The sequence below is a fragment of the Betta splendens genome, chromosome 6 (genome assembly GCF_900634795.4).
Source record: "Betta splendens chromosome 6, fBetSpl5.4, whole genome shotgun sequence".
NCBI lineage: Eukaryota > Metazoa > Chordata > Actinopteri > Anabantiformes > Osphronemidae > Betta > Betta splendens.
Window position 1 is genome coordinate 14,190,672 of NC_040886.2, and position 24,422 is coordinate 14,215,093.

Below are 24,422 nucleotides of genomic sequence, written 5' to 3' on the forward strand. Positions count from 1 at the left end.
GGAAGTGGAGAGTTGGATTTATTGTTATATTTGTCGGTGGCGGTTCTGCATCGGCTGCGTTTTTCATTTTTTATTTTTTAGGAATGCCACACAAAGACGAAGAGGGAGGCTGGATCCAGGCTGCATCCGTCTCTGGACAGGAGCGGCACCCAGCGGTAGCCTGGGGGGGGTACGGTATATAGCAGTGAGCAGAGCAGCCCCCAGTTTCAAGCCCCCCCCCCTCCTTCCGCCCCCCGCTGTGCCTCACCTTTCTTCAGGCTGCTGAAGGGCAGCGTGTACTGGCCCACGAAGTCGCTGCTGAACAGGCCCGTCTGATCGCGCACGCAGAAGCGGACGAGGCTCAGCTCAGGGACCCTGAGGCTGAAGTCCATGTTGACGTCCCAGTGAGGACTCAGCGCTGCAATGATCATCACAACATATTATTACATCATTAGAACGTAGAGGACCCCGTCAGAGACGTTGGTCATATAATAACGGCTCTGCTTCAGAAGAATGAGTCACTGAGCGGTTAAAGAATGGTGACTCCTCTTTGTCAACAAGTCGCATTTAAACTCGTCCTCGTTAGAACAATGACTTGCTCCATGTTCCTCACTGACTTGTGATCAGCGGCGCCTGCGAGGCCGCGTGAGGTGCTTTTATGATTCACTCCCTTGCTCGAGGGCACGGTGACCCGCGCGCTGCCTCTGTTTGTCAAACGAGTGCCACGCGTGGCAACGCGTGGCTCGTGGGCAAAGGAAGCGGCCGTACTCACAGTTGCTTTTGACGGCGTGCGTGCTTCTCCTCTGGGAGTCGGACGCGGTGCCGTGGATCTCCACCCTGACCAGGGGGTCCAGCGCTTTGCCGCCTCTGGGGACGGGCAGGTTGGAGGCGCTGATCACCTTCGGGCACAGACACAGGGGACACGTAGTCTGAAGCGGTCAACAGAAAAGGAGACGGCGGCCTGTAATTAGAGGCTTATCTGCAGTCCTCGCACTCGGAGCCTTCGCTCCCCCGGCGCCGATCAGAGACAGACCTGCATGTACTTATCAGGACACGCTCCGCTCGGCGCTGACGGGACTTTACAGCGCCTGGCCCTAAACGACAGCCCCGTCCCGCTGCCTGTTTGTTCACAGGAACAATGGGGCTCTCGTGGGAGCAGATCATGCGTGGGGAAAGAGACCACTGCTTATGGCTGACAGATTTATGCTAAACAGACGCGCGAAAGCTCCGGGGGAAATATTGTTTTTCTGCGCGGATAAATAATTGAACGCTCAGAGATTTAGAGGCCGACCCTTCCTGGGTTACGACTACCCGTGACTCGGATTCTGACGGGGCTGAGTCAAGATTGCAGCATCAACACATGGAGTGATGATGTGAATGAATAGAGGCGGGCCTGTTCCCGGGGAACCGGAGCAGGCTGCTTCCTGCAGTGCATCAGGCTGATCCGCTGTAGGAGGACGTATCAGATGACCTGGAAGACCAGCATGGCCTCTGAATGACGGTCCTCACTACCCTTCAGCGCCACTGAGCTGTTTAAGTATCCTGTTTGCTCTTTTCTATCCGAATAATGTTTTTCTCCAATAAATCCCTGCTAATCTGGGTTCTCGGGATGAAAACGTCTTTTCCACTCGACTCTCTGATGAGAAAAGCAAACAGACGAACCAAACGATACAAAACACTCGTGCTGCATGCTTTGATCGCGCTTTTTGTGTTTGAAGACTTCCAACTTTGAGGTATGTGACGAACATAATGCGGAGACTTTGCTGTCAGAGGATTGATTCCTCCGGTCTAAAAATAGTTTTCCTGTCCACGGACGCGTCTGGAGATGATCTGGAAGCAGGGTCCAGCGGCGGCTCCGGCGCTGGGCTCCCGGGGCGTTCCCTCACCGCGACCCGGCCTCCAACCGGGTCACGTGAACCAGGAGCCGTCCCAAAGCGCCGTCCTCTTGATGCAAAGCAGCGGCACGTAATAAAAAGGCGCGTTCCGCTGACCTCTCGCATGGAGACGGAGGCGGTAACCATAGCGACGGGAGCCTTAAGATGCTCACGGACGGAGCAGAACTAATGTGCGCGGCTGCACACGCGAAGGAGGAACCCCTTCCACTGCGATGACCGACTGCTGGTGCGCCGTGCGATCCCCACATACTCCACGTGTGCCCACGTATTTCTGGAATCCCATCATTACGTCCAACGCGCGGGAGGAAATTGTTGTGACTCTGTAATTGGCAAACTGTAAATCTGTAGCTCGACGTGGCTGTTATTTAGCCTCGGTAGCTGAACTCAGACGTTAGATTTCACAGATTTCATTACTTGGCCCAAAGCTGCTTGAAATAATGGGAAATGAAGGATTTATTAATTGGATCCTGGGTTTAATTGCATTAAATCACCCCTCTGTCTGTTTCTTCCTACTTTTAGAGGGAGATAATCTAATTAAAGGCAGACACTCTCAGGGAGTTTGCATCATTGTTTGGTTCACAGCACCAGTGGAGAGCGTTTATCTGGAGGCAGAACCCGGCTTCTGTCCCAGATAGCGGCGCAGACATACGCGCACCTGCACACAGTCCTGTAACATTACACCTTAATCCCTAAATCCAGCCCCACTGGAGCTGTTATTACTGCGGAGCCGTACCTTGAGCAGCAGGTTCGTGGGTTTGTGGCTGTGTTTGCTGCAACCGGGATCAAAGCTTCGACTGGACCTGAGCACCGGCGGCTTCAGGACGTAGCCACACCCCCCGTTGTCCTGGAAACGGCCGTGATTGAGGTCCATCGGCAAACCCAGGGACTGGAAGTTCAGAGCCACTGCAAGACAACACGGGGGCACGAGGACACGTTGAGATGAAAGCACTACACACGCAAAGCCGACCGAGCGGCGCGAGACCAGCCTCCTCCACGTTAAAGCGCGTCATTCTGCACGAGGGGAGCGTCGAGAGCCGCTAACTGTGCCATCGGTGCCACGTGCCGGGGCCCGCGCTATTTCATGCGCGAGCGGAGGCGCGGACAACGGGAGCAGCAGATGCGGTCCCGCCATCAGCTGTGCGTCACGGCGAGGAGAGGGCGCGCGAGGCACAGACGGGGACGCTGGGAGCCGCGTGGCGCGTTTCTACGCGGCGCGTGCTCCGTGAAAGGTGCCGATCGCCGGCGGGGGCGGGGCTAACGGGGCCGCCGGAGTGACGGGGGCGGGCAGACGGAGCAGCTCCACGCCGGACGGCGCGTGTCCGCGGGGTGCGATGCGCCGAGGCGGGGATTTCGCGCTTTGAAGTGCAACAATACCACGCACGGCCGCATTTCACAATCCTATTATTCGATTGTGACGCTTGTCCTGCGCGTCCAGAACTTTTTGGAGCTTCTGACTCGAAGGCGTGACTCCGCGTTCCGACTCACCGAGCTGCGCGCCCACGTTCCAGAACTCCTGAGGGTTGTAGTTGGACGAGGACGTCCTGGAGCCCGCTGGGTAAATCCTGCTGAGGAACCTCTGGTTGTGTTGGACGAAGTCTGCGCCTGCAGAAAGGACACGGCCTGAGGTCCGAGTCCGCGGACTCGTCATTTACTGTCCATCAGCCAGAACCAGGCGGTGCTTTACCCGAGGCCCGGAGCAGCCTGCGAGCCTTCTTCTCCGCCACAGACGAGTTCTCACAGTGGCTCTGGTGTTGTTTAGCGTGGCTGAAGCTGACGAACTTGACGGAGCTGGTGTAGATGACCAGGTCCGACAGAACCGGCGCCACCTGCACCTTCCTCTGCTCATTGGAAGAAGAAGAGAAACTCAGCCCACCCAATGACCTGCTGTTTCACAGTGGGACGTGAGGAACACTGGCTTACTCGCTTCTTGCTCTCGGACTTTTTGAGCAAGCAACACTTTGCTGTGGTTTTATCGTGATCCGCGTCGTCGTCTTCCTCCTCATCCTCATCCTCTCCCTCATTTACACTCTCCTCTGCCTCTGTCCCTGCTGCTTCCTCCGCCCTGATCTGAGGCTTTAGCTTTTTATTCTTGATAAGAACCTTATACTTCAGGTCCTGGCATGCCCCCACACACACACACACACACACACACACACACACACACACACACACACACACACACACACACACACACACACACACACAGGGCTTCAAACGTGCAGCATATACAGTAGGGTACAAAGTGCATCTCATAAAGAAGCGGAAAGTGAGAGTTGGACCAAATCCCTGGAGCTCACGCACGTTATAGAGTTACAAGCTTCAAATCTTTCTCTGGAAAAACACTAGCGAGACAGTAGTGACTGATTATGTTTATGTTCTTCAGGATATCAAAGTTCAACAAGATGATTTGGCCTCATGCTGACGCTAAAAGTTGGATAAAGGACTGTAAATAATTAAATAATTATTGAGTAATAATTAGACAAACATCTCTCCCCCTTCGCTTTTGACAACTTCGCAAACATACTGGAAACCTCTGCTCCAACTGGTTTGACTGGAGCGGCGAACGTTTCCCAGCATCACATTATTGGTCGGTATCTTGGCTGTGCAGCCGCATGGATGTGACACGAGAAGCCTGGGGTTGGAGTCCAGATGAAACATTGGAGCTGAGGCGCGTGCGAAAGCCCCCGCTCCCCGAGTCATAAAGATAAAAAATGATATGGGGCCAAAAGAAGTGGTATATGCGCACTCAGGATGAAACACAACCCATTTTATGCAGTAAATTTCAAAGCGGCAGAAGTGGAGAGGCGGCGGAGGAGCGCCGGCGAGACGCATTCATTCGCCCTCAGTGAAAAGCCTTCATCCGCGCGTCATGTTTAATAGGCTGGAGCTGCCTCTTCCAGCCGGGTGGAGGCAGGTGGTGCCGAATGAGACATCGGCCCGCGATCGGCCGCGTCACGCCGGATTCTGGGCGTGTGAGAGATGAAAGGAGCGGGTGCACGCAGACCCCCCCCCCCCCCCCGCGTCCCCGCGGAGCAGCGAGCCACAGGACGCCACTAATGAGGCCCACGGTGACAATGAAAGGGGTCCACTCTGAGATCAAACCCAGCGTCTCCTCTTAGTGTCACCATTCACTTACGTTGGGGCTCGGGAGGCCTCCAGCGGCCGCCTGAGGCAGGGGGGCGCTCAGCAGCTTGTTCCCCAGGATGGAGATCAGGTGCTGGGCCATGACCTCCTGCTGCTCCTCCGAGCAGTGGTTCTCCAGAGACAGGATCACCGGGTAAGCAGAGGTCTGTGAAGAGTCACAGCGCAGGTGAATGGACTGAACCTGGACGAGCCTGGACCCGAGAGGCCGCGTCACGTGACCGCCGCGTGCCGTCACCTGGAAGGCGTGCTGCTCCACGGTGGCAACGACGTCTCTGAAGCGGATTTTGGTGGTCAGGGTGTAGCCGTGGTAGACCACAGGCTCCATGTCTGGCCCGTCCCAGCAGTCAATCTCCAGACAGCGACAGCCTTTCCTCAGAGCGCTGTGCAGACACACACATGCACACACACACAGACACACAACCACACATGCACACACACACATGCACACACACACAGACACACAACCACACATGCACACACACACATGCACACACACACACAGACACACAACCACACAACCACACATGCACACACACACAGACACACAACCACACAACCACATATGCACACACACACAGACACACAACCACACATGCACGCACACACACACACACACACACACACACACACAGACACACACACACACACACACACACACACGCGTGCACGCACACACAGACACACACACACACATGCATGCACGCGCACACACACATGCATGCGCACGCACGCACGCACACACACACACACACACACACACACACACACACACACACACACACACACACACACACACACACAGACTGAGCTATAAGCTTTGCTAATGTAATGTGAGTAATTAGGCATGAATGTTGAGGCTCTCAAACTCAAGCATCATATTATCTGTTAACACATCTGGATGTTTTTCTTTGGTCGTTTGATTCCCTTCGTGAGCCGGACCTGTGCTTCTCTGGAGGCCATCGTTTCATTATGTGAGTCAACGCGAGCGTCCAGGTTGAAGGGCTCCACTCAGCACAAACGCAGCCCGTCTGCTGCCATCAGCCTCTTTTGTAACGGCCTCCATACAGAAAGCGTGTGCCTCAGTGACGTGAGGGGAGGAGTTTCCTCCTCGCGTGCAGATGTGGGAGGAGCTCATCACTTACTACACGTAGGCGTCCAGGTGGCTCTCTCCCACCAGCTGATCTCCGGTCAGGTAGGTGTTGTGGGACGAGGAGATGAAGTAGCTGCTGAGCGGCTGCTCCATGTCCTGGTACACACACGCGTGGGCCCGGTTGAACACGCAGCCCTCCCTGGACTCCATGTACCTGAGGAAGCCGTCGAACGTCATGGAGCCGCTGCCTCTGGCTGAGAAGACGAAGGAGCAGGACGGGCAGCGTGAGCATCGGCTGCTTCAACGGCTGCTTCAACGGCTGCTCACAGAAGCACCGGTATTAGTGAAACCAAACCAAATCACAGCTACTCGGATGAACAGGATCAGACACAGTGATGACGGGTTTAACATTAGCAGCGACCATGTGCTCAATAGTTCAGGACAGTTGATTCTACTACACCTACGTTCAGGTGGGCCCACTCCATACATGGTCCCTCCCCTCCAGTCTGGGCCCCGCCCCCCAACAACTGACTCCTCCCCTCCAGTCTGGGCCCCGCCCCTCGACAACTGACCCCTCCCCTCCATCTTCAGATCTTCAGATTTTCTCTTATAATAGCATTAAATACAGAGAGGAAACTGTAAAACAGAATGGGTTTTTGATGCAAACTTCCTGCTCCAGCAGTTCAAGTGCGAGTGAGTGCGAGACGGATCTTTGATGCTTGGCTCAACCTGCGTTCTGCAACTTTTAGAAACTGACATTTAGCAAATTATCTCAGTCCTCTTTCAGATTCTGCTAGAGTTATTGAATTAAGATAATTCCACAAACGCAAGTGCACAATTTATGTCTTTAAATTAATCACTTGGTTACTAATCAAGTCTCCAAACACATTTATAATATGCAACCTAACACTGCAAAAATGTAATATTAAGGCCACGCGAATGCACACGATGACTAAATATGTTTGAAATGAATTAACCTCAAGACTGAGACTAAATTTAAATACTGACAGTGGAAGTTTAAAATAGAAGTCATGTCTGCGCATCAGCTCGGGCTAATTGTGTTGTTTGTGATGGTGTGAATTAGCCTGCAGGACTCTCATCCAAACCACATCTGGTCTCAGTCAGCTGACGAGCCTGACTCCTCCGTTCTCCTCCCGTCGGCTCAAACGCGTGCCTCTGGGCCTCTTTGTCATTCTAAGCTTCAACCTCTGTTCCAGCTATATCGGCACTGGAACGTGACAGAGGCCGAGTCCGCAAAGTGCGCGGCGGCGGCCATCTTGTGATGAGCGGCGGGCTCTCCCTCCACTCACCTGCCTCTTCAACCTCATAGGTGCCGATCAGCCTCTCTGCCGTCTCCTCGGTCGCTTCCAGCTCCATCTGCTCCTGGTGCAGGAAGCGGAGGAGGGCGCGGGCGGGCAGAGCGGGCCGACCCGAGGCGTAGCCCTGGAACAGCTTCTGGAGGTCCTCCCTCCTGGAAGCTGGACTCCAGCTCTTCATCATCTTGCTCTGCGCCCAGTGTTGAAACGTTGTTGTTCAGTGTCTGCGTGAGACTTTAGAGAAATCACCTTGTTATTCTCCAGCTGCTAACGTTCATTACGGCCTTTCTGCAAGGCAGTGAAGGCATAAGACTAAAGGATGCTCTGCACATTGACATTTCGCAGATATCTTAAACACTTGCAAGTGTTTCAAAGGCGGCGCGCATCACCTGTTTTCTAAAAATATACAGAAAGGAGCAGATAGAAATGTCAAGCGTGAGCCGTTCACCTGAGCTCACTGTTAAAACCCTCCCGTTTCAAACCCGGCATGAGAGAGCATAAAAAAGCAGCCAGGGCGCTCGCTCGGCACAGAGTCCCCCCGTCGCCTCCCCCTCTCCTCCCCCAGCGAGCGCCTCGCCGCCATCAAACGCTCAGGCATTGTGTGTGTGGCTTTCTTATTTTAGTCCCGCGCCTCTCCTGTCAGACAGACAGTGGCAGCGTTTGTGGCGTCTCTGGCTCCGTGTGTGTGTCTGTCTGCTTCGACGCCCCTCACGCTTCACCCCTGCGGAGGCTCCGACTCCCGCTGCAGCCGTCACCTCAGCAGGGGTCCGCGTGAGGCCGGGTCGCGGCACCGGATCAGGGCGACGCCCAGAAACGCCCGATGTCGCTGAAACACAAACAGGAGAAACAGCGGCTCACCTTCAGTCGTTGTGGCCTCAAAGCGCCTCTGCTGTGGTGTCAGCTGCTTTTTTGAAGAAGTAAACAAAGTCGTTGCCACGGTGACAAAACATTCTGAAGCATTTTATGTGTTTTCTAAACTAAACATACTGTAGTAGATGATGTGTTGCTCACAACTCATTGGCCACAAAACGTCGGTGCCACGTTGAACATTTAGCTTTAACAGTTTTCGTTTGCCCACGTCCACTCAGTTCAGTGAACGTGACACGTTCCGGCTGTTTGTTTCCATCCTCCTCTCGACCTCAGAGAGCTCACGCCGCTCTGTGCGGACGTTTGCCTCATTTCTCGATGACCACGCGATGCTGCTTACTCGCAGCAGCTCGTTACACAGTGAATCTCCTCACTAACAGCACAGCGCCTATAAAACGAGCTGCACTGATGATGCGTGTGCCAACATCGGCCGGCGACTCTTCACAAGTCATGTTTCGTCACAACTTGTTGCCAGCTGTTCACTATGGAGCTGCCCACACTTTCAGAGCTGCAACCAAACACATGCACTGAGACCAGAGCTCAGGATGAATTAAGTGGGTTTCATTTCAGAGGATAAGAGGACGTCTGCAGCTCCGTCAGCACATTAAAGGCCGGCGGGTCGGCGCTGTTTGTGCGAATGCAACACGAAGCGTGGAGCTCAGCCGCTCGGCGCCGGGCCGGACCGGGCCGGGCCGCTCGGCACCGCCCACGCCCCACGCGGCTGCAGGCGGCGGCTGCTGGACGTCTGAGACGAGAGGGAGCTGGAACTTCTGCACCTGTTTGAAACCCGACTTTGTACTTTGACCATGTTTCCTTTTGACAGCGCTTTCCCTGCAGACGTTCCAGCAGCTCATTTGGTATTCATTGGCCCATTAAAGCTTTGATTCAGGTAGCAGAACGCCGGCGGTGATGCCTGATGTCGGAGGATAACTGCAGCGCTCCGGCAGACAGCCTGAGCATGTATGTATTATGGGCTGTCACCATCAGCCCTGCTACAGGTATCTGTTCCCCACGACTCAGTGCTTAGAGTTGTATAAATCTATCAACAGAACCCCCAATCATGCTCTACTATTATATGTATTTTACATATAGTAAATAATTGTTCACTAGATACTTTCAATTTAAATGTTCCTTGGTTTTGTTAAATACATAGAAACTCATGAATCTGTTGCATGTGCAAGAGAACTCAGGTACAGTAGATCTTTGCAGCATCTTTAGACTTAACCACTGCATGCATCACTCCATGCATTATTTCATCTGAAATAAGCTGCTCTTATAACAATTGCTGAGTGGTGGGTGGCACTAATGTACAGGCTAAAATAAAAGCCCGGGTTCCGTGCAGCACAGAATGTACCGCGGACGCATTAAATGAAGGAGAACAGCTGGGAGACGGGCGCTTTGTCCCATTTTCACTTGGTTTCTCAGAAAAAACTCTAACATTTTGGTTATTGCAGCTTTAAGGTTGATGCATTCCTAAAAAAAACATCATGCTTCCTCCCTCCACCACACACACACACACACAGACACACAGACACACAGACACACAGACACACAGACACACACACACACACACACACACACACACACACACACACACACACACACACACACACACAGTTCATTGACATCTGGGTGAAGATAATAATGATGGGCTCATTAAAATGAGTACCTATCGCTCTTAAAAGATTTTTTTGTAACTTTATCTTGCTGTTTACAGAGAGTTAATCAATGTCCGCAGCTGCTGAGTGCTTCTCATGTTCCACGCTAGAACCACGGCTCCAGCGTACAACATTATTGTCTGCCGGTGAGAGTCGCCGGCCGTCGCTTATTAAGAAGAGTGGAATCAGTGAGTCAAAGCAGCAAACAGAGGCGTCCATTCATTATTGCACTCAGGATGGAGTCACTGATACACATACGCTGGGTCCACACTGAGGAATGTGTAACGCTGATACGTTGATACTGTACACAAGCTGCGACAGGTCTGCTGCGTCTGCTTCACGCCACCAAAGACGACAACTCCAGTTAGAAACCAGGCATTCAGCTGCTGAAGACTGCAGGCTGTTGCTTTGAATGCTAAATAATCCCAGCGTTTCTGGCTGCTGTGGCACAAAACATGGAGGAATGTTTACAGGCTGACGACATCAGCAACATTTGAAGCAGCAGCCCTGTTTGTCCGACACCGGACGCTTAAATTGAGCTAAATATAATAAATTGACCTACATGTCCATGTTGTGTTGCTTATGCAGGAGACAAGCACAGCTATAATTAGACTATGAGCAGTGCTAATTTAATTACTGCCCCTACAAATTACAGCAGAAGTGTGGCACGTTTGCTGACTGCTGTTTTAATTATAGCGGCTTTCAGTCGTGCAGCGATTCTCTGCGCATTCCACATCTTCCCGCGCTGCCCGTCCGCTCTCTGCACCGTTCATCCTCTCGGCAGTCGCCGCAGATGAAATGTGTGCTCGCTCCCGGACGCCGTGGCGGCTTCGTGCCACGTTCGAGCGCTGTGGGCTCTCTGGTGTTTGACGTTCCCAGTAGATCACAGTGGGTCTGTACACTAAAGTGTGTGCACTGCTGGAGCCCTCGGGCCGCGGGGAATGAGGCGACCTCTCCCCATCCTGGCTGCTGTGCAGTCATGAGACTCTGCTAATTAATCAGTTGCCTGGCAACATGCGGCAGGGACATGATTTATGGCAAACACCTGTTCTGCTGTGGCAGGGACCGGTGGATGCGGAGCCGCCGTGCAGCTCGCCGGGCCCTCGTGTAAATATCTGCCAGCAGAACGTGCATTTACATATCCGGGCTTCCGTCGCTCTGGATTTAAGCAGATGATTGGGTTTTGATTGTAAACGAGCACAATGGCTTGAAGGATGCTGCAGCTCGAACCTCATTTGCATTCTCCTCCAGCATCACTTCATCAGATCCCACGCTGCATTCCCATCGAGGCAGAATCCCAGCGTTTAGCTGCAGCCCGGGTAATTACAGGTTTTGTGGCTGTGTTTTGCTCACATCCTCATCGCATTCAAACAGAACCAGCGAGTACGAAGCCGAAACAGCCAGAGGGCGCTTCCAGTTATTGCCGAGCCGCATCCTGTTACCCTCGATGCTCAGGTAGCGCTGGTGCAGCTTCAGGGACGTGGCAGTCATCCAGGGAGTCTTGTCGCCTCACGTTTTTCAGGCCGATCCGCTGGCATTTGTGTATCCGCTGCCTGGACCCGTGACTCAGCTCGCTCATCGGCTGCTGTTTCCTCACGTAGACAGTTTGAAACTATTACTTTATTCCCCACACGTACATTAAAATTAACATGTGAGCCCAAGGAGGAGACGGAGCCCAGTGCAAGAAGGGACGAAGCATCTGAATGTGGTTCCTTTAAAACATGCCCACATCTGACTAGACCTCTTGTTTGTGTTAATAGTGAATCGGGACAAATTATTTTGAGGTTTCTAGAAGATCCTAGACTTAACCTTCCGCATTTACAGTTACACTAACTTGTATTTTTAAAAGACCAGACCTGTTGCTCCAGTGCTGTAGAGTGAAGTGTGTGTCAGCGAGCTCCGAGGGACTCGTTTATCACAGCTGACTAAATAAATCAGGACTCCATTAATTGCATTTCACAGCCGCCGTGATCTGCAAATTAAGAATCCGGGAGCTCATTTCGCCAACAGTAATTGCACAGCAGTCACAAATGTAACAATTCCAACGCTCGCTGCTCCGACTCTGTAATGTTTTCTGTCATTTTCCAAATGACTTAAGATAACAACATTTTTTAACAAATTTCTACAGAGGGAAAAAAAGCTGGATTTACTCAAATCAGAGAGAGTGAGTGAAAATCACTGCTTGAGACGCGGTGATGCAACAGGCTTCTCCCACATGGTACTGAGGATGTTCACAAGACGCTGAAATCCCTGGGAAATGGGCTGGAGTCTGAACCATAGACGGCCTCACAATGGGTTTCTTTCTTAGGACGATGCCTCTTGTGCAAGTCCCGAGGACGATGTGACATCAGCAAGTGGCCACAAAGGCAAATTGTTGGTGTATTGTTTGAACGGTGAGTGTATTTTCAGTTTAGACAAAACAAGTATTATTTGCGAAGTTCTTATTTTCTACATTATGAGGGGGAGCACATACAGTCAGTGTTTGCAGGCACCATATGCTTTGCATTTGTTTCATCAAATATTGTAGCAATTATAATAAATGAATATTTAAGTGTGAACCAGCAGAGAGGTGAAATGTTCTAGTGGATATAAAGACAAATACTGATGATAATTACCCTCACAGCACAAAAGGAAACTTTTAGTGACATTACTTAAAAGGTTCACAGCAGCACACAAATGCACATAGTAAAAAGATAAAAGATAATTAAAAGCAAAACAAATGAATATGATTAAACGGGGCCTGGAGCTTCTACCTGCGCTAACGAGCCACTGGGATTTAAACACCAAAGTGGGCGTTGTCGTGAGGCCACCGTCCGTCCGCTCTGCGCTGGTGACAGCCGTTCAGGGCGTTTGCTTCAGCGTTATTTATTTGACCTTTCTGCTGAGCTCAGCTACTGCAGTGAACGTGAGCCACCCAGCCGGCGGAGTGCTGATTAACTGTCCGCCTGGAACAAGAGGCAGCGGGAGCAGCGTGGAGGTGAACGGTGAATGGGAGCGTGTCCGGTCTGAAATGTGGATGAAGTGGTCTGAGCGTCCAAATGGGAGCACACCTGATCCTGCAGGCTTGGACCTGCTCCCGTCCCCTCCCCGCACGCGTCGCACGCACGACCGCATCGGCCGCTCTGTATTGGAGATGAGTGAGGAATGGATCTTTATTGACGGCGGAGTCTCTGCCGCAGCGTCCGGGTGCAGGAGGCAGATGGCCGTGCTCAGCCACCGCTGGACCCGACACAGCACCGCCACAGGCCTCACCTGTGCCCCACTGGCTCCTTAACAGGCTGACAAACTCTGAAAATGAGATGGCAAGGAATTTGGAGGAAATAAGCTGCCTTCATCTCAATGTTAAAAGGCTTCTTTGTATATTTCTAGTTTTCCTCTGCTCTAAAACATTTTCACCGCTGGATTTCAGAGTGAAGGCTTGTAAATCCCTGATGTATTACCTTTAGAGTGAACCTTGACAGGGAAGGAAATGAGCTCACGTTCCTCCCGACCATCAGTCCCACTCATTGATTCACAGCCCATTTACTGCTGTAGCCTTTTAAATGTTGCTGACACTGGTCATCCTACTACAAGCTCTCTCTCTCTCTCTCTCTCTCTCTCTATCTCTCTCTCTCACACTGCATAAAGTGTGTGATTAATTGAAACCATTTACAAGAATGGTTGAAGATATAACGCCTAATTCCAACTCTACGTCTATTTGAATCCTATTTAGATTTCTCTCTTTGTGTTGTTGTCTGTTTTCTCTCACGTGGTTTCTAGCGACATATTTCATCAATTAAAATCCAGTGCATCTTTTTATGACGTTACTAGAAATGATGGTGCCACTCTTGCTGTTTTAGTATCGAGCTCATGTGCACGGGCCCAAAGGATTCCAGTTGATCTTTCTCTATTTGATTTAATGCAAAAAAAAGAGGCAAAACAAGGACTCATGTGTGACAAATGAGCTCCTGCGTTTGTAGATGACTCACTCAGTTTTTAACTGGCTGCATGGACGCTGTTCTGAAGAGCTAAATTAAGCAGCAGAAACACTCAGGAGCCGAGAAGCAGACTAATAGAGTGACTACTTATCTGTCGAAATACAGGGTTTCACAAGAACTTCCTGGGTTGGTCTTCTAGGAATCATGCCAAAAAGAAACATAAAGCAAAGGCAGAAGAGAGCAATTAAATGACATTCAACCCAGGACATGACTGAAGCAGTGATGCTACTTTTAGTAATACTTGTTGTGTACGTCCTGCCGTTTTGGCTTGACCTTGGAGGCAAAGACATGTCTAAAATAGTCCCGAGAGCAGATGTTCGTACATAAATATGTGCACTGTGATGTCAGAGACCAGGTCAAATGTTTCCTTTGTTTTCTGGAATTTCCAAGCGACTTAATGCGTGTATATGTGGCTCCATTTCACGTGGATCGCGAGGAAGCTGAGTTGTTTACATTTCCCTTCAAGGCCACGAGATTGCAGGGAAGAGAATGTTCTGTTGAGCACAAAACCCCAAAACAAACACAGTATTTTATGTACATTTTTCTCTTCGTTAGATAAGATAAGAACGTCACAACGTCACGTGAAACGTAACATTTCCCTTTTAGTAGTCACCCTCTTTTCTAACTGACAGTAGGGTCCAATCAGAACATGGAGCTTCTCCATATGAAGCTTCCACTGTTCCACTGTCCATGATCATTTAGGCGTCTGCCTTAAAAACAACTGGACTGGAGGCGCTCACAGTCGCTCACACGACCCTTCGCTGCCCTGAGAAAACGCTCATGATCTGTCTGTCACGCTGCTCCTCTTTCCCATCAGACACAGGATATGTGTGTATATCAGCCGAGGGACTGCCTGCTGTGACATCCTGAATATTGCAAAGCCAAACAGATGTTGTGGCAGCACTGTGGCACCGGCTCGTTCTCATTGTCATTCCCAGGGTGTGTCAGATTGTGTTAAAGGTGCTGCGTGCCTTTGCACTGTTACGCGGTGCAGACAGGGGAGAAAAGCCTTTATTGCTTTATTAGAACAGGGTGTTACGGGCCAATAACCGCATTTTCCCAGCGGACGCTAAAGTTCAAGTCCAGGAAGTACTTATTTTATCTTTTCAGCTAAGCCGGCCATGGCCTTAACCCAAACCCACTTATCCGTGTGCCTAAACCATGAGGAACTGTAAGAAAGTGTTCATGATTGTTGTCATGACAACAGGTCCGGCATGTCGTTATTCCCACGGTGTCAGATTGCGCTGCCAGTTAGCAATGCCAAAGCTCACACAAGCTTTAGGGTCATAGTGTATGAAGCCCCCAGAAATGCTAAGGCCTCGTTATGAGAACCTGCTACCTAAACGGCACACGTCCTTAGGTTCTGTTTATAAAACGCTATCGTACGTCTGTGAGCTACAGTAGTGATGGCGGATTCCGTGGCCACGTGTTAATTAAAACTGTTCATTTCCTCAGACTTTTAAGACGCCTCATCCCCTCCCACAGAGTCCGATAATCATGTCTTTTAAGCAGCACTCTCCTATTACACTGGCACTTGGCCTGAAGTACTTCTCCAAGAGCCGATCTATAATCTGCTTCTCAAGCATAAATACTCCGCAGGGTGGAAGCACGGCCTGACACTCATGAAGATGAAACCAGGAGGTGCTGCCCGTCAGCACACGCAAGCAGCTTTAATTAGTCTTATATATTTGGGAGTCACACTACTGTCAGGTTTTTCATACATCACAGCAAACTGGGCCTTCGTCAGTGTTCCGTAGTACTTCATCTTAATTAATAACCTGCTTCAACACTTTAACACCATAGTAGGATCTTTTGAGTAATGATGGCAGCTGCAATCAATGAGGAATTATGTGCTAACGATATTAAATTCCTTCCATTTACAGCAGCCATTTACTTACTAAGTACAGATAACAATTAATGAAGCAGTTAATGAAGCGCAGAAAGATCAAAGGAGGCAAGTTCTTTTCTGTGATTTATACACAAGATGTCTAACTATTAATAATAAATAATATTTACACAACGTGTAGTTGAAGTGATAATGGACATGTTTAGATGTTTACCAGTCTTGAGCTGGAGCTGTGATCACTGAATGATGGTACATGATCACTTTATTTCTAGACAGGACGGAGGAAGAAAAAAGCAACCGCTCGAGACTCTAGGGGCTGTTATGCATTTCCTCAGTCACCACCGACTCAAGTCGCTTACAGAATCCTCTAATTACAAATTAAAGCCCACTCATTCGGTCTAAATGATACACATCACTCGTGGAAAATCTCATAAAACATGCTAAGACAAAAATATGGCCTGCACCCAAAATGTCTTTGGATCCAGCGAGGTCACTGCTGCGGCGAACAGACGGCCAATTGTGGGCTGGGAGTTTGTCAGGCTGTGACTAAAAGTGATTCAGGGAAGCAAGTGTAATGATTCAGAGGTGAGCTGGGAGAATTACACGTCCTTTCAGGTTTTTCTCATTACCAGGTTTTAGTACTTCGCCACAGCTTCTGCTGAACTGTTCCAGTTTTCCCGTCTTGCCTTTTACGCTTGTTTACTCACTGAACCGAGCCTAATAGATGTGCTGGTCTGTGGGCTGCGCATGCCGGTCCGATGATCTCGTGTGGTGAAAGAAGCACATGACATCATATTCACATAACCGAGCAATGTGTAAAAGATGGGACAAACATTACAGCGCCAAAGGAAGTAATTAAGTACTTACTGTACTGCACATGTGGACTAAACGTTTAGTTGCCTTAGGCCACACAGGCATTGTTTTTATTTACTAACCAATTAATCAAGGAAAGGCATTTACAGGGAAATCCAAAATACCCAACACTCAGAAATGGCTCCATTTGCGCCACCAGATGAGAGGTTCGTGCGGGTGCAGAGTGGCTCCGGTCCGAGGTGGAGACTTCCCCCACTCACCTCCGCTCAGACAGGCACAGGGCTGCTGCTGAGCTAGCTCCAGAACAAAGCCCTCCAACAGCTGCTTGATAATGTGCAACCATTAATTACGTTGCGATGCCTCAAGTCTGGCCTGTGTCACTGAGCAGCGAGCCCTCGCCTCGCAGAGCGTGGAACAATTATGTAAGAATGCGTTGCACAATGTTAAACAGGCACAACACCGTATGTACTTAGTGATTCTCTCCTGCACACACTCAGATTCCGAATTGCACAAACCATTCACTTATTTCTCTTTGGCCCAACTAGTTGGTGTTGGGAAAGATTTAAAACTGCGCACTGCATGTACTAGTCTGAAAGGAAAACATACTTTGTCACTCACGTTCAGACTCCCACTTCCACTAAATGGTATTGGGTTGCTTGAGTGCTCGCGATGATAAACTATAGTACAGTGAACCATATATCATTCACCCTGGCAACTGAAGGCTGCGGTTGAGAAATGTCTGCTCCTGCCAAAAGAAGAATTACATAGAATGACCCACAGTACCGGACTTTCTGTTATGTCAATAGTGTCAGGCCCTGCAAATATAGGTCTATGCCAGCCTGCACACTGACTACGGCTGTGGAGTTCTCAATCTAACCTGGAACGAGCAATGAGAAAAACAGTCAAGGTATGTTTTATAGTAGACTTCATGATTCTGCTAACAAGTACAGTACTGTATGCATATTAATGCAACAGCTTGGGCATCATCTGCAGCAATAACAGTGTTTTTATGATGCGTGCTCAAACCGTACTGTCAGATCCTGTTGGTATCAGCATATAGAAATCAACGTATGTAGGAGTTAGGCTAATTTACTTCCACCTCAGTGTTTTTTTATTCTAAACTAGTCTGAAAGAATGTACACTTTAGGTAAGTACGTCATCGTTCACATCTTCTTAAATAAATAAAGTCTGTTCACACTCTATCTGTTATTCCAACTCCACAGATTTGATTAGAAAGTTAGGGGACATATTGTATTTAAGGTTTCAGCCACCGTCCGGTACCATTCTTCTTCAATCCTGCACAATACAAAGGCCTGTGTGTGTGTGTGCCAGACAAGGGAGGACATCGCAGCCTAACAGCTTCCCCCTTCTTTCAGGGTTAATCTCCAAAGGGGATACCCTAGCAGCTGGCTCATAGGCCCACGCCCCATCGCGACCACCTACCCTCGTCAAACAGGCCTACCACGTGGCCAGAAAATAATGCAACACAACGCCAACACACAGGCCAGGCAGTGTGGTGTTGGATGACTTGTCTTTTGTTCGCGCTGAAAGGCTGATGCTGCAGTTTCACAGCACAATGACAGAGGGTGAGGAGCAAGGACCCAAAGTGGGGCTGAAAGTATGCAGACCGTGTGCACATCATCACACCAGCTATTGTTAAAACATAAAAATGGGTTTTAATGAAGTACTAACATAGTATTTCCTAAATAAGCTCTCACAGCTGACAGACAGGAACCATTGAATATTTTTGTCTGACCTGCAGGGTGTATCCTTCTCACCTAATGACAGCTGGGATTGACACCTCTGTGAAAAAGCTGTTAGATTCATGGAAGTAGTTGTCTGACAGAACTCGGGGTTGTATTCGCAGAATATTCATTGACTCACTCCAAAGCACTGTGAATCCAAGGTATTATCTAGTGTAGGTTTCGAAACTGTCTTCTGAACAATTGCATCATCACTACCAGTAATCAGCCTGAAGGGTTTGGTAAAAATAACTCATTATGATCCTTCCTATGATTAGACCCCCCCCCCCTCCCTTTATTCACCTACAGTATAGAGTAAATACTGCTGCTAGTTTATAGCTCAGCGGTGGTGTTGATTTTCAAAACAAGCACTAGTGTTTTTGAGCAGCAGATTATTTTAGTCTGCGTATTTTATAAATACAAACCTACAACCTGGTGGTGTTTGGTTGCTGGTCAGTCATCTCTGACTCAAACGTAAGGTGTTGTAATAGACAGAGGGAGCAGCTGGGGCCAATAGGGGCCCAGCAGAGCGGTTGTACCCCCGGGGCCCCCGTAGAGACCGGTCCGGCCCTGCCCCCCATGGAAATAACCGACTAGGCTCATTGTTTACGTGTATGCACCCACGGTCTTGCTAAAGTAAACACGGTCAGTACGTAACAATGCGCATGCACGGCTTGTTTATACGAACCAACAGAGACAAATAGCAAATAAGCAAGCTTTTATTGATACGTTTCCCAAAGGGAACACACGTGGAGGAGTCTTGGGAACGCATGAACGGGCTGTACCTGCGCCCCATCCCACGGGCTCCTGCCCTCCTCTAAGCCACGCGCCGTTGCCAAGGTTTCCGTGTACGCGCTGCCTGGGAGAGCGGAGCCGCGCGAGTGTCACACAGCATTGCCAGACATGGCGGCGGATCTACAACCCGAGTGGATTTCTTGTCTCCCGTCTTCCTGGAGTTATGGGGTTACCCGGGACGGACGCGTCTTCTTCGTTAAGTAAATATCTCTCCGACGACAGCGGCTCCACTCACCTGTGCCCGTTTGCGCTGCGAACCAAGTGGCGGTGTAATAACGACTGCGCGTCTCTTCTCTCTACAGCGAAGAAGCCAAGAGTACGACCTGGCTGCATCCAGTGAGCGGCGAGGCGGTGATCACCGGCCACCGGAAAACTCCCGGTAAGGTGTCCGCTCCCGGCTGTCAAGTCCCCCCCCCCGTGCTCTCCGCGTCTCCCGAGTCTGGCGTCATGTCTTTCCGCTGCCCGCATCGGGGAGACGGGCTGTGACATTCGCGCCGCTCGCTCCCACGCGCCACTGGGGTTTTGGCGGCTCGCGAGCCCTCTCGTGCCCACCTCTGCCCTCGTGCCCGCTTTGCTGTCCCCACCCTCCCGCCCGCACGAGCTTCTTCTTCGCTCCGTCTGGTCAGTCAGGAAGTTGACGTTGGACGCCTGGGTGTCTGTGAACTTGTACAACTGCGCTTTTGCTGACAACCGGCAGCGCGTGAAGTGATTACAAGCTGCCGGAATGTTTTCTTCCGATGATGTAACGTTACAATTTCTATACTTGACGTTTAGCTAGTTGCCCACTTACTGTCCAGTAGATTCTCAGTTAAACAGCAACAGCTGCCACAAATAGAGGAGCTGGTAAATCCCCCATATCAGCTTCTCCTACCAAGAACTGCTGCAAAAACCGTCTTACTGTAAATGTAATGATTTGTGGTAAAATTAGCATTTTGCAGTGTGTGATGCACCCATATACTGTAAAGAAGCAGCCTCCTCATAACCTGAAATCTCTGCAGAGCAATCCCACTAATGTAATTGAGTGGCTGCATCTTATTAGCGCTGCAAGTATCATTATTTAAATTATAGTTTGGTCTGCGGAGACAGTGAGTCAATTAAACAATCAGTCAGCTGACAGGTAATTAATGCGCCAGTGTTCTGATAATGGATTTATCGGTGAGGATTCTATGCTGGGCTATTTGTCTTGTGTGATAACAAATGTAGTCATTTTGGCTTGTGCACTGCTAATCAGAAATAAATTAAACATTTGAACAAAGAACCTTGAGCTTTACAAATGTGTAATGACTATCCCCCCTCATTTCAGCCCGAAAGATTAACAAACTAATGCAGACTTGAATCTAGGATCTACACAAAGCTTAATTAGTCTAGCCACTAGTCCAGACTAGTAATACTACAGTTCATTAAAACTATAACCAGTCTGAATCTACGTAAGTAACCTCGGGTAATATAACAGATATGTGTTTGTTCCAGCAGGCTGTGCTCACATGTTTTTGTCTTTCTGCCACAGACCTACCCACTGGATGGGAGGAAGGATATACTTTTGAGGGAGCACGGTGTTTCATCAAGTGAGTTAAACACCCTCCCTCCACTAAGACACACACCCATTCAAAGCCTCACAACCACCTCATAATGCTGTATCTAACCTAACCCATATAAATTAAGGGCACCTTGCTTTTGCGTGCCACAACGATGTTTTGCTTTGAACAAGGAGCTTAGTTATTTTAACTTCATTTGCCTCAAATGAATTCAAAGTCAAAAGGAGAAAACACCATGTTGCCATAAATTTGAAACCTTTACTCCGTATTTCTGAGCTATCACAAAAGTTAATGATTGATTGAGCAAACACAGGCACGGTGAAATTGTGGTTGCTGTCTTTTAGTGAACTTTCTTTCAGCTTAATAAGTGGAGTCTACTGAGTCTGCTTAGAGAGATGAGCCAAAGTATAATGTGTTCTCTTTTTCTGACAGTTATCCACGCTGTTTGGATTTAAAAGGTTTGCTCACAGTGTAAAATGACATTTGTCGTTTAGATGCTGGATTGTCTGTCTGAGTTCCATGCCAGTGTACGGCATTAAAGGAATTTGAATAGACTTCTTATTTAAAGTCTTCTTCCACAGATTTTTATTCGAACATTATACCCCAGTATCCTCATTAGTTGTGAATGTGTGGGCTGGAGAAAATGTGATATATCCTCCAGGTCCAGTAAGGACTCTTTTCTTCACTTTTTGCCCCTCTCCGTTTGAACACGCAGGCTCTATACTGTATGTGTTACTATAGGAGTTGGCTGTGTTCTACAGGCTTTAAACCACAGTATATTTCACATCCTCCTCCCCGCTAGTCTGGTGCATGGGACTTATCAAAAGAGATCACAAGTGCCGTCATTCAGCCTAAAGTGATTCATCATCTGTCCTCCCAGTGCTTTAAATCTGAAGATACAGTTAAAATATTTAGCTATTTTCATGTCCTAATGATATTCCGTTCTCATCCAGTAGCTGTAGATATTATGTTGATTAATTTCTTTGCCAAAATGCAAAAATACATTTGAATGAATAAAGGCAATGTAATACTCAGGGTACAAAGTTAGCACATTAAGAATACTTATTACTCTGACTGAAAAGCGCTCAGTCTTTGACTCGCCTCTAAATCTGAGGAGCTTCATGTGGCAGGTTGCCAGGCAGTCTGGAAAGGCTGCAATTTTTTGTTTCAGTATTTTATCACAGCTTCTCAGAGCAGATTTGGGAACCACATTCATTAGTGTGTCCCTGTGATTCTGGCATAGTCCAATGGTCTTGAAAACAATTCACAAACTAATCATGTCCCTTATTAGAGCGGCAGACTTCATTTCTGCAAGTCAAAAGCCATTGTTTACATGCATTTGCTGCAATCTGGACAAGATTAACATTTTAATTCAGGCTGAAGAATGCTTTTAGTTGTGTCCTCATAGGCTTTGGTTCTAGTCCAACCCGGTTACTCAGTCGTCTACAGATGACTCAGCTGTCAGTATGCAGCGTGTGCTGTAAGGTGCACGTTATGTGCAGGTAAAACTGAAAATTGAGAGTGTTGCAGAACTGCTATTTATATATGTACACATCAAACATATACTTTAAAAATGTGTTTACCATAAATAGTACATTTATTATTATTCAACATCATCGGCATTACTTCAGCTGGCACTTGACCTAATATTGTGTGATTGCATACATTTAACAGGCTCAGTCGTCTTAGCTGCTGCAGGGCGTGTATTGATCGGCTGACAGGCTCACTGTACAGGAAGAAGTACAGCGACCGTGCATGAGATGTTGCACCGCTCAGCAAAGAGAAACTGTGGTTTCATTTGGTCATCTGCATAGAAGCACGGGAGCCACATGTTAATGATTAGGACAATAAATAAACTGGAACCAAAAACAGATGATGTTAATGACGGCTCTGAACTGCAGGTTACAGCTGCATGTATATAGAGCGTAAACTAAACAATTCAAGTCAATTTTGTGTAATTTCTACAATTCAGCTGAAAAACATCCTAATGCTACTGCTGTTTAGTAGATGATGTCATCTCTAAATCCTCTTTCACTTCACTTGGTGTCTATTTCCTTATTCCTCTCTGTCACTGATGGTGCTAAAGGAAATAAAACACACTGTACTGTGTTCTTATAACGCTACAACTCAACAAGATTAGTTCAGTTAGCGTTTGCTGATGAAACCACACACATGTACTTCTGCTCCAGTGCTTGCGGCCAAGCCTCGTGGCCGTGGTTTTTGTTTTCCAGCCTCATTCCTGGGACTGGCCCAGCAGTTTTCGCTCACTTGTTTTGTTTGTGGTCAAACTGCGAGTGACATAAATCTGCATGCATTCACTAATAAACGAGTGTGGTCCAATAAAGGCAAGATGTGTAGTGATGAATATATTACTACTGAGTAATTGGGCTGAATGAAACCACGCCTCTTAACTTGTTTATTTGACTGTGACCTGTTTATTGACATTCAGATTTATAGACAGGTTTATGTGATTGCTGTCTTGGACAGTACTTAGAACGTTCTGAGGCTTTATGTCAGGCTGCCAATGAAAGCCTCTAAAATCTCTCCAGAACCATTAGTCTGATGACAGCAGAATAAGCCTTTGTCTTTTGATTTAGCGCAGGTTTTGATTACTTTGTCATTCACTCTGTAGCGTTAGGCATCTGTTTTGACATTTTCAGTGTTCACAAAGGTTGCACACATTTTACACCCAAAAATCAACACCCTCCTCTTGTTTACAGACTTAGTCTGGATCATTGATTCATTTCTATGACTCATTTTTTTTTTGCGGCTGTGAAAAGATCTGGCGCATTCACATGCTGACTCTGTGGCTTGGCTCTTACCATCAGGTTACACAGTGTGAGCATCAAGGAGCAGATTGTGCTGACTGTCCTCTGATAGCATGTTGTGGGATAGAGTGTGGACCGTATCACATGATGATTTGATGGTACTGCAAGTTAGGAATGACTGAGGGTCAGAGCAGAAGCTAACGGCATCAGTCATGGCTTTCTGAACCTCTCAGATTAAACAGTCTCTTCAGGGTTTCTACAGTATGTGGCCTGATGCCAGGAGTGATTTTTATTTTGGGGAACTGTGTATCAACTGGCCAGCACTGGCTCCCCCACTGATAGAGTGAGATCATGAGGCGCTGTAAATCTTTAAACTAGTGGGCTGTTAATCTAATTCACAGACAGACATGCAGAATATGTGTGTTGTGATTTTTAGGTTTCCAAGTCAGACAGAACTGAAGCCAGTAAAAACCCTGTCTACATTTTAAGATGCAACAAGCAAAAAACCTAATATAATTCACTTCAGCATTGCCTGTATTTAACGAACTCTCCCAGATGTATTAATATTTGTGTAAAACACATAACTTGGCTGATGATGTAATGCAGGACACATAAAATACTGCGTATATGCTGCTTAGACCATGTACAGCATACTACAAAGTGAGATAAACCACGGGATCATTCCTGACATTTTCTCTGCGTTCATCTGGGTCCAGTAGTACATTCTACAGCCACCTGGAGTACAGTGTCTGTTCAGTTTATTTTTGTTTGTGACGTAAATAGCGTTTTGATGAGGCGGTGCCATCTGGCACATTTGTGTTTTCTGTTTCATCTCTCTAGCATATAATCCTACGTTTTAAATGAAGCCCCATTATGACCAAGACCAGAGGAGATGGTTTAGGCAGTTTAAGCAGCATTTTGTCAAATGCTTGTCTGTCAGGATTTTTGACCTGTGACGGCCTTTCTAAAGTGCATATCAGGAGAAATGGGGTGGGGA

The 24,422-nt window shown here is 48.5% G+C and overlaps 2 protein-coding genes across 19 annotated transcripts in view; one reads left to right on the plus strand and one right to left on the minus strand.

Moving 5' to 3' along the window:
• Position 1: 1 nt before the first annotated feature.
• On the minus strand, positions 2-19,644 carry LOC114856941 (1-phosphatidylinositol 4,5-bisphosphate phosphodiesterase zeta-1-like). 4 transcript variants are annotated; one of them, XM_029152878.2, is made up of 12 exons: positions 19,358-19,644; positions 7,419-7,658; positions 6,161-6,362; positions 5,254-5,398; positions 5,011-5,163; positions 3,795-3,989; positions 3,559-3,712; positions 3,360-3,476; positions 2,608-2,777; positions 752-908; positions 248-397; positions 2-160 (listed from the first exon to the last, which is right to left on the minus strand). In XM_029152878.2, the coding sequence occupies exons 2-12, from the start codon at positions 7,606-7,608 to the stop codon at positions 78-80; spliced, it is 1,716 nt and encodes a 571-aa protein (XP_029008711.1). In that variant the 5' UTR covers positions 7,609-7,658; positions 19,358-19,644; the 3' UTR covers positions 2-77. The 4 variants fall into 4 exon arrangements, with proteins under 4 accessions (XP_029008711.1, XP_029008712.1, XP_029008710.1 ...); XM_029152879.2 differs by lacking the exon at positions 19,358-19,644 and adding an exon at positions 8,283-8,390 and having other exon boundaries at positions 752-878; XM_029152877.3 differs by lacking the exon at positions 19,358-19,644 and adding an exon at positions 8,283-8,390.
• The window catches only part of LOC114856939 (pleckstrin homology domain-containing family A member 5-like), a 54,485-nt gene continuing 48,978 nt past the window's right edge, over positions 18,916-24,422 (plus strand). For 2 of the 15 annotated variants that reach the window (XM_029152862.3, XM_029152866.3), the window contains exons 1-3: positions 19,008-19,322; positions 19,425-19,501; positions 20,630-20,687. In XM_029152862.3, coding sequence (XP_029008695.1) covers positions 19,231-19,322; positions 19,425-19,501; positions 20,630-20,687 — 227 coding nt within the window. In that variant the 5' untranslated portion in view covers positions 19,008-19,230. Of the gene's footprint in view, positions 19,323-19,424; positions 19,502-20,629; positions 20,688-24,422 lie in introns of all 15 variants that reach the window. The other 13 variants (XM_029152864.3, XM_029152861.3, XM_041071097.2 and 10 more) reach the window with 11 other exon arrangements.

Excerpts from the sequence above, each read along its gene's own strand:
- LOC114856941 (XM_029152878.2), bottom strand. The coding sequence starts at position 7,608 with ATGATGAAGAGCTGGAGTCCAGCTTCCAGGAGGGAGGACCTCCAGAAG. Across the intron at positions 3,713-3,794 it reads AGTCCGAGAGCAAGAAGCGA|AGGAAGGTGCAGGTGGCGCC; the intron begins GTAAGCCAGTGT and ends TCCAATGAGCAG. Across the intron at positions 161-247 it reads CTTCAGCAGCCTGAAGAAAG|GCTACCGCTGGGTGCCGCTC; the intron begins GTGAGGCACAGC and ends TACCCCCCCCAG.